Source organism: Molossus molossus, unplaced genomic scaffold, assembly GCF_014108415.1.
Source record: "Molossus molossus isolate mMolMol1 unplaced genomic scaffold, mMolMol1.p scaffold_m16_p_17, whole genome shotgun sequence".
Lineage (NCBI taxonomy): Eukaryota > Metazoa > Chordata > Mammalia > Chiroptera > Molossidae > Molossus > Molossus molossus.
This window is the reverse complement of record NW_023425352.1, coordinates 11,457,876-11,467,957: the sequence shown is the minus strand read 5'-3', so window position 1 is coordinate 11,467,957 and position 10,082 is coordinate 11,457,876. Positions and strand designations below refer to the sequence as shown.

Here is a 10,082-nt window from a genome sequence, read left to right as displayed (position 1 = left end):
GATCAGTACGACATGGGCACCACGGGTACCCTGCTGCAGCCCCTCTACTGATGTGACGAGAAAGGCAATGTCCCCAGCACTCTACAGAAGTGGGGTCTCCTCTCCTCTCTCTGCTTCTGGAAGAACATGGCTTCCAGCACCCGGTCACTTTCGATTCCGAATCTCTCCCTTTCAACCAGATTCCAAGGTGCACTTTAGGGTCTACTGAAGGAAGGGGACGATGGAAGATGATATTCTGTTCACCAGCCAGATGCCCCAAACCCCGAGTCCTGTCCTGTCCTGTGTATCTGTGCCCAGCAGGCTGCGGACCAGTGTTGACCTTGAACCACACACCCTTCCTTGCTGCCACGTCGGTCGTGGTCTCTCACGGAGGATGCAGGACCAGACGCACGCCGACTCCTGATGACCTTCAGACCAAACTGTGCTCAAGCGCGGCCAAGCCACTGCAGTCAGGAGAAAGACGACCTGGAGCCTGGCACGGATCTGCTTCGGAAGAGAGGCAGCACGTCCCCGTCCCCGGTCCCAGTCAAGGCCACGTGAACACAAAGTACTGGGTTGTGTCCGTGGCAAGGGCACCGTTAGCCACGGCGGGACATTTACGAGTGGCCACGGGTTTCCACGCAGGTCTGCACGCTTGCATTTCAAGCGATGAAAACAGACAGCGCTTGGCTGCTCCGTCTCCGCTGCCCGTCCACATGACGCGCCGCAGGGCCCTCTGCTCAGCACGGGGCTCCTCCGAGTCTGCTTCTGCGGCTGGACCGGGCGGTCAGTACCGGAGCTAACACTGCGTAGGAGGGGAGAACAAGCTCCGCGTATTCGGTATGAAACCATCAGTAAAAAATGGAGACGATATCATGACTTTCAAAATATAGAAAGCCAGGGCTTGAAATCAGTTGGTAGTAAATTTCTTTTCTACATAGACCCTCATACATGTAAAGAGCATTATCAGAGAGATGCGTGAGCTGGGTTGGACTTGTTCGTGGAGGGCTTCTCACCTGGCTAAGGCTCAGGACAGTGTCGCCGGATGACCGAGGCCCCGCGCTCACTCTGTTTCCGCTGGAAGGCAGACACTCCCCCTGGACGGGACCAGTGCTCCTGGTTTTGTAGGAGAGTGCAGAACTGTCTACAGAACACAAGCATCGGCGTGGGTAGGCGAGCACACAGGAAGGTGAACACTGAGAAGCTTGTTTGCACAGAGTCCATCAGGAAGGAGCCTCTTGATGAGAATCTTTGATTCACGACCACAGAGCTTGTTAGGCTGCGGTCACATCATCAGAAATCAAAGCCACTGCATGACATGTGGAAGATTCTTGAGCAATACTAACTCCTTTGCTAGCTAGTAAAGGCCAGACTTAAATTGTTAACATCACCATCCTCCTCCTCCTCCTCATGAAAAACACGCCCCGGTTAGCTTTGCAGCCACATTCAAAACTGTCCCTTCACAATACAAGACCCCGAAGCGTTCTGAGTTTGGAATGTGGCACTGCATCGGGTATCCCACAGAAGCCCTAAGGATCACAAGAAGCTTTCTTAAAAAAAAAAAAAGAGAAAAAGTTTCAGTTGTATGAAACTGTTTTAGCAATGTCTCAACTGAGTGCCTAAAACTGGAATTTCAGATATACAAGAGGACAGGAAACAGATAACTTGGTTTGTTTTGTTGTTTGTCTTTTTACATGTCCATGTTTTTGAAATGCAGCTACAATGTTTCTGCCAAACACAAAGATAACAGGGTGGACAGGGCGGTTACCACCAGAACCAGCCGTGGACTCAGACCGCAGCTTGGAGGAGCAGCCATTGATTTTGTGGTTATGTGGCTAGAAGCACCGGCGAGACCATCCTTTTTGTAATCGTGCTGTAAGAAAGAATGTTTTCATTACCGTCCACCGCATGTATTCGTTCTATCACAGTGTGTTTTAACCACACATCTTTCTCTCTCCCACCATTCAACCCCTAACGAGCTCTCTCTCTCACCAAAGCTGACCCAGGAGTTTACCAACTCACTGGCTCGTGGTTTTACGGGAAGCATCATGCATCTGGGTGAGAACTAGACACTTTGATACACTGTCTGCTCACCATTTTCTTGCTCCTGTTACAGATTTTAAAACCCACTTGGGGGGGAATGTGAACTGCCAATCCCCTCTCCCCACTGCTCAGATCCTCCGGTGGCAACACGGAGCCTCTCTCCTCTGGGCACCACTGACTGGGGAGGGACGCCGGTTGTCCTCCGCCACCATGGAAGGAGGACAGGAAGAATCACCTGAGAAAACCTGCCCAGGCCAATACCAGTCTATGTAGACGGGGATCGCAAATCGCTTCAGAGACCAGCTCAGCAGGCGATGGTGACCGATCCCTCCACTGGCCATTCAACCCTGGATTTTATACATGGAGCCTGCCTTGCTGGCCAGGAGAGCCCAAGCCAGAACCCAGGCTGCTGGGCTCCCAGGGGCACAGCTGTCCCTCCCTAGGATGCGTCATGTGAACCCCCTCCAGCCCCCACTCAATCCCACTGTGCTGCATCTTGCCACCGTGAGCTGTGATCATGACAGAACCATCCGTCTCCTCGCCTGTAAATTGGGGATAGTAACGTAGCCTGCCCCAGATACCTCTGGGTTGCTATGGCAATGAACGGAACCGTAGATAGGACATCCGGTAGGCAGTGAGAGTAGTTTTCTGCCGGATGATGGTGTGTGACTGTCATTGGGACTGTGGTATTTCACGCTGGGTTCAGTTCTGAGATGAGCCTGGGCCCATACTTAGTTCTAACTTTGTGCTCTGGGAGCCGATGACTGTACCTTGCTCCAAAGCCAGAGTAACAGGGTGGGGCAGGGGGGTGCGGGGGGGGGCCTTACATTTTTCCTGGACCACAAACCTTTTTGTCTTCAAGCTCATCACATCATACCCTCCCCAGGGGCCCAAAGGCTCTGTCTCTACAGTCAACGAGACCCAGAAAGAAACACAACTTACATCAGACAGACAGAGGTGTGTGTTGCCCGACACGTTGGATTTCAGCTTCTGTGCCTGGGGAGAGAGAAACACACACATAAAATCACTCCTACATAATATTAAAGAGTAATTACTGATGATCCATTAATTAACCCTCTAGGGCAGGGCCACTGAAAAATATGTGAGCACCATAAATAATTTAAAATTGTCTTGTAACCACAGAAGTAAATAGATAACAGGTGAAGTTAATTTTAATAACGCATTTTATGTAATCCAATATTTGCCATCTAAACACGTAATCAATATAAAAATTGAGATACTTTACATTCTTTATAAAAACTTTTTTTTTATTAATTATAGAGAGAAAGATGGAAACATAGATGAGAGAGAACATCAACTGGCCGCCTCCTGCATGCCCCCCATCTGGGGATTTGGCCTACAACCTGGGCATGTGCCCTGACCGGGAATTGAACCGGTGACCTCTTGGTGCATGGGTCGACACTCAACCACTGAGCCACACTGGCGGGGCAAGATACTTTACATTCTTTTTTCCCCATATCACGTCTTCAAAACATGACACAGCACGTCTCACTTCAGACCTGCCCCGTTTCAAAGACTCAGTAGCTACCTTGGGCTCTTAGAGGCCACACAAGATGAGGTTACAAAAGACAAAGTTTTAAAGTCATATATATTTTGAACTCATTTACGTTTCTGAATGTTAATGTCTGGGAAGTGACTTCAAGGTAAAAATGCTGCAATAAAAATCCCCAGTTAGTAGTAACATAGAGATAGGTGCTCCTGAAGGGTGTCTGCTCATCTGTCTGTTCATAGCTCCAGTCAACACTTCCCGAGCTGTTTCCCAGTGCTGGGCATGTGGTGATATGAACAAAGGGATGAGTCCCTTGGCCAGGGGGTTGCCCTCCAGTGAGTAGACCACTCACTGCTTGGGAGCTAAGGCACAGGACAGGAACTCTTTCGGACGGGACCCCTCGAGGAGTCGTGCGGGGCATCACAGACCCCCGATCCAGCACTAAAATTCAATTGCGAGGGGGCCGAGCTGTGAGAGCTTTAGTTCCCCAGTTCCTCCCAACAAGAACAGGTCTCCACTGGCTTCCGCCCGAGAACTGAGTTGAAGGAAAGGTTCCATTGCTCAAACAACTGCAATGAAAACCACTGACCCAGGGAAGCCCTCTTGTTTAGTAAAGGGAAACAATTACGGTGCAGAGAAGTTAAGTGACTTATCCAAGGTCACACAGCCATTTACTTGTGAGTCAGAATACAGATCAGGTCTCTAAAACTCGTGAATGAGAATGTGCTCCTTCCTGCATCACCTTGTTTCTGCCAGGGAAACCTGGCACGGTTGGCTCTTCATGCTGGACCTGCCCCCAAACCCACGCAACCCTCCCAGGACCTCCACCCACCCAAATAGGAGCCCAATGACACCGAATGTCCGAGAGCTCATTTGCCAACAGGATGACCCTGGTGAGGCATCACTCCAGAACCAGGAGAGTCTGGGCAAGCAGCTCCCTGTGAATGGCACTGGCAGGCCAGGCCGTGGCTGCAGGAAGACCCTGCGGCTCTTTGAAGACACGCTAGCTGAAATGATAGCATCTCCACCCAAGGAGTAATTTATAGGCCATGATGCTACTTGGCAGGCATCATAATCTTTACCTATATTTGCATAGGCCAGCTGTGAATATGAAACGGAAACCTTTAAACAGGCATCAAGAATAAGACACTGCGAAGCATCCCCCAGGCTGTTCAAAGGTCACTAAATGTTATGGATAAGAAGATCAGAGGAGAAGTTGGAAGAGGAATGGAACCTCCCTCCAAAGCCTACTTTGAATTTATATTAATAGCGAATCAGGTCCTTTGCATTGTTCCTGCAGAGAAAAATGTGTAGGACTTCACATGTTTTATTTCTGCTCAAGAAATAAATGGGAATTGTGCCCAGACACCAAAATGGCCCTAAAACATCACATTCTGTCCTGTCATTTCTAGGCCATAATCTACAAAAGACATACACTGTTGTGTGTGTGTGTGGGGGGGGGAGCTCTTTGCATAACTAAGAAGTTCACTCAAATGTGTAGCAAAGGCAGCCTGACTTCTAGTCTGGGCCACATCATACCTTCAAGTTCTTTCTGGACTTGTGTTCATAGCCAGACTGCCCACAGTGGCCTCTGAGGGTTCTAAGGGCTGGGTAGGCCGCCTGCTGACTTAGTTCTGTGTGACTGGCACCAGGACCCCGCATCTTCCTCATTGCATGCACAGCCAGAGGCACCCACTGGCTGTAAGTCTTAGTCACTTCAGGTACCTGTTGGAAGTAGTGGTATAACGCCCACCACCATTAAATGATGGGAAAGAGGATTCCTCCACTACACTAGAAAAGTTTCCTACCTTAATAGATTTTCTTAAGTGGATTCTGGATCTGCATAGGCAGATCTCTGGTCCTCATTAGTCACTGAGTGTCCAACTGTGCACAGGATTATAGGCACACAACCAGGGAGACAGGCACAGGTCCAACTTCCCAGGCTCCTCCCCTCTGTCTGGGAGTGGCCGCGATCAGGTTCAATCTCACGGGAAGATGCGTTTAGACCAGTTCCAGGCCTGCAAAGTCTCTGCGCTCTTCTCCCCGCCAATGGCTATCTTGTTGGCCTCTATGGAAACGAAACGGTCACCTTCTGGCCTTGTCTCCCTGTAGCCCCATCGGCTTCACTAAACTTGGAGGCTGCAGCCCCAAACTCCTTTGCCTTGAGGACCATTCCGGTTGGGGTGATTGGGTGAAATGCTGAGTAACAGTAATACTGTGTAGCCAGGCGCTCCAGAGGCCCCGAGAGAACAGAATGCCTTCTCCCCTGTCAGACACCTTCGCGACCCACAGCACTGGGCACGCAGAGCCCGGCAGTCCACGCACGCAGGCCTTCAGCGCTCTGCTCGCAGTGTGTTCACACGGCCTCCCGCTGAGCGGAGCAGCCCCGGGTTCCACCTGCACCGAGCAGGGATGCAGGCAGGTCCGGGAGTCTGATCCGCGCAGACAGAACGCTGCCAGCTCCAGGCAGAGCTCTGACAGGCTCGATGCCAGGCGGCTCTCGGCGTTCACGAGCTGCGGAGGGAGGGGCAGAGCCTGGGCAGTTAGACGGGTGCAGGTCAGGCTGGTTGCCTGCTTGTCAGTCCTGTATGCATCCTGAACCCCGCCAGGGGCCCCTGAGGTCAGAAATCCACCTGTGCCGCTCCAGAGTCCACCTAAGAAACTCTGGCTCTTAAAGCCCATTTTAGAAGCCTGGGAATCCTGCTGTTTCCCCATTTTAAAGGCTTTTATCTTGAGCATTTAAAAAAGTATCATCAAGCTATCGCTGACTGCTAGTCAGGTATGATAAATGCTAACATCAAATTACAGGGTGCCCCCCCCCCAACTCTTGCAGAGTACTTACATACTTTAAATACTATCTCAGTTGATGAAAACTGAGACAGTCCCAGGACAGTTAAAAAACACCAAAACATTTCAGACCTTGTAATGCACAAGGTAAGGTGGAAACCGGGAGGGCCCCTTCTATCGTGGGGTTCTGAACCGGTGAAACCAAAAGCAGAATCACGGAAAGTGCTCAAGGTCACTCACGGCAGCCTGCCCGTCCACGGGATGTGCAAGGACACAGCCCCAGACGCGAACCCCTACAGCGTATGGCTTTAAAATATGATCGCTCTTAAAAAAGGAGAGAGGGGGAAGAGAAGAGAACAGATTCATTTTTCTAAAAGTCAATTCTAACCATTGTTACAGCCTGTTGAAAAATGAATTATTTAATCTCTTTTAGGAAAGAGTGTTTGCTCACAGCTAATTCACAGTTATATATGGTTCTGGGGGAAGATGCCCGACTCCCAGCTGGGGGAAACATCACCCCCAACACACAGAACAAGGTTTTCATCTTGCAAATGGAGAGACGGAAAGGATACCAGAGAAACCCGCCTCCAGTTAGCCACCTTGCTGTCCCTTCTGGAAAGCCAGGGAACCTGTTCTTCGGGCACTGCATAAGCCTGTCCAGCAGTTTCCTAAAATTGTCACTGGCAGTCGTCTGCAAGTCCAGGCACGTCACAGAATAGAATTTCCACGGCGCTGTAATTGCGGGGCCAGACCTCACCAGTCCCTGGCACTAGAGGGTTAATAAATGCATTAGATGCTGTTAACCTCTGTTACCTGGAGTCAGACTGCCGACTCCCTTGCTTTTTGCTCCTGTGATTAGCATTTGGAAAGCCTGCCAGGGTGCCAATGGCTTTCCTGTACAAAATGCACAGCCACACTTAATTTATAGCTCCCAGTCGAGCCCGCTCAACAGCCACTGCGCATGTACATGCAGTTCTGCCCACAGTAGGCCCTCCCCAGCCTCGGACTGTGGTCAGCTTGGAGCTGCACGCTTGCTGTTCGTGCAACCGGAGACTTAGAAGTGCACCCAGTTGGAACCTGGCGTTTGCGGCCCCAGGACTCCATTTCTGTAGAGAAGCCAGTGTTTAATCTCGGGTTTTTAGGCAGCTGTCAGCAGCAGGGTATGGAACATTTCTCCACTCTCTCCATGCAGAAGAAAAGCCAGTCTCTGCTCTACCTCCAGAAAATTAAACCAGAGGAAGCTGCCCAATCCAATAGCAACAGACTGTCCAGGCTGCAGCCAAATGGTCATAATTAATGACGCTTCTGGTTCTTTTCTCTCTTGCTTTACTGATTAGAGGGATTTGCTATATTAGGAACCTGTTTGCTTAATGACAGAATACAAGCAATAAACAGAGAAATACACAGACTGTAAAATGCAATCAACTTTGCTCTCCAGCACTCACTAAGTACCTGGCTGCATCTATCACACGTATCAATAGCCGTTTATTAGCATATGAATCTCTTCTGCAGCATAAATTGGACCTTTGCTAGGGAAAAATCATTGCACGAGTTCTTCCCGAAACAGTCCAGAACTCACAGCCATTTCTCAATTAAAATCTACCCACCTTACATTTTCCTGTAAGGCAAAACACGGGAAGAAGGATGTGCCCCTAATTCTGAAAGATAACGGAGCAGACTGACCTGCTTCAGAGTCTGCGCTTTTCGCATTGCGTTCAAATGACATCGACTCACCTGATTACGTATTACATACGTGGTATGCAGGTACACACACCTGATTTTACGGGTAGTACTTACTATAGAACAGCTCTATTGTGCATTTGATATGCATTTGCCTGATCATTTCTGCACAATAAAAAAAGAAACAAGAAGCTGCCTCCAAGCTGAGGAATGGTGGTCTGCCCGGCGCGCCGTAGTCCGATGCTCTGTTCAGCTGTTCAGATTTTGCCTGTTGGATTTGAGAGAGCCCAGGGAGGTTTTACGGCTGGTCTGGTCACAAGCTGTTGGTCAGCCTTTCTGAAATCCCCTCACTGTCCATTTTGAAACTCATCTTCCTGGTGATTTGTTTTTCCTACAAACTTGGTAACAACCACTTGCAACCACTGGTCTGAATAACGCGCAGTCGAGTCAGAGACAATAAAACATGGACGTGCAGGAGGCCTGCTCGGAGCCCCTGGGCATGCGGTTTTGTCTTTCAGAGCCTGTGCTTGGCAGGGAAGGGATCCATGTTGCCCATGCTGACTCCTGCCAGGCCATGGACCCTGGCACAGGTCAGGAAGGGCTGAGGGGCTACAAGGAGGGCAAGGGGAAGTGGGGCAAGTGTCCTTCTGAGAAAAGCGTGGTGATCATCCTTGGGCAGCTTTTCTGCCCTGTCTCTTCTATCCTCTCCCTCCAAGACGCTGTGTCTACACATTGCCTGAACCTCAGCCAAAAGGCTTTCATTACATTAAGCTCTAAGAAGGCCTTATAAAGATGTTTCACTCAGCACAGGTTTAGGAAGGCTCTCAGGGCGCCAAGATTTGTTAGTCTGGCAGGCTCTGGGCCTGGTCAAAAACTGGGGATGAGGAAAAGTCTGGAGGCCTGAAGTCAAGCTTCCTTATCAGGGAAAAGCTCAGGCTCCGACCCCGGTGGGGTTGCCCCAGAGTGGGGGTGGGGTGGGGCAGGAGGTGGTGGCCTTGAAAGTGGTGTGTTCAGTTTCTAGAATCTGGAAGTTCCTGGATTCCGAGTTTAACTGTGCTATTTGGACTGAGCCTAACGTAGAAACCCTCTTACCCGACAGGACTGGAGACGGAGCCTATGGGTCATCGGTCAATTGAAAAACCAAAGATCAAAACCTTAAAAACTAACATTTGTGTCAAACAGTCTTAAATGTCAAAGCTTCTTTTTAATTATGGTAAGTAGACTTCACATGAGATCTAGCCTCTTAATAATTTTCAAGTGTGCAATACAGTCTTGTCTCTGCAGGAACAGGGTCGTATCTGGGTCTAGAACTCACCTGTCTTGCCCTACTGAAACTGCACACCCGGTGAAGAACAACTCACACCGCCCACCCCCGCCCTAGCAACCAAAACTCTATCCTTTGTGTCCCCGAGTTGAACTGTCTCAGGCACAGCGCATAAGCGGAATCGTGCAGTTTGTCCTCCTGTGATTGGCTTATTTCCCTTAACACAACGTCCTTCAGAGTCATTCACCTTTCACATATTGCAGAACTTCCTCATTTTTTAAGGCTGAATAATATCCCATTGGACATATTGTATCAAAAAAAATTTTTAATCCTCTCCTGAGGATATTTTTCCATTTATCTTCAGATAGAGTAGGAGGGAGGGAGAGAGAGAGAAACATCGATGTGAGAGAGACTTATCAACTGGTTGCCTCCACACAACCCCGACCAGGGCCGGAGATAAACCACAACCGAGGTACGTGCCCTTGACCGGAATCAAACCCACGACTCTTTGGTCCATGGGCCGACACTCTAACCACTGAGCAAAACGGGCCAGGGCTGTATCAACATTTTTCATATAAAATCTGAATGTCTTTGATTTACTGATGTTTAGATACATGAGCAAGGCCACCATCTTTGAAAAGTTTTTTTCAAGAAAGAGTTTGCTGCTCAGTTTCCTGGATTATGCTCTGCACAAGCCACACCTACAATTCATGGTCTGCAATCTTCATCTTAAGTTTCTTCAAAACAGGAGTGACGTTTGTTCGATGCGCACAGAGGAATCTCCATGCGGACTCTGCGTTTGTGTAATGTCCTCACACC

The 10,082-nt window shown here is 49.5% G+C and overlaps 1 protein-coding gene across 2 annotated transcripts in view; it reads right to left on the bottom strand.

The window, feature by feature from the left end:
- Positions 1 to 1,652: 1,652 nt before the first annotated feature.
- Positions 1,653 to 10,082, bottom strand: part of GFRA1 (GDNF family receptor alpha 1) — a 201,610-nt gene continuing 193,180 nt past the window's right edge. For both annotated transcript variants that reach the window (XM_036265512.1, XM_036265513.1), the window contains 2 exons: positions 2,965 to 3,018; positions 1,653 to 1,852 (listed from right to left, as the gene is read on the bottom strand). In XM_036265512.1, coding sequence (XP_036121405.1) covers positions 1,697 to 1,852; positions 2,965 to 3,018 — 210 coding nt within the window. In that variant the 3' untranslated portion in view covers positions 1,653 to 1,696. The remainder of the gene's footprint in view (positions 1,853 to 2,964; positions 3,019 to 10,082) is intronic.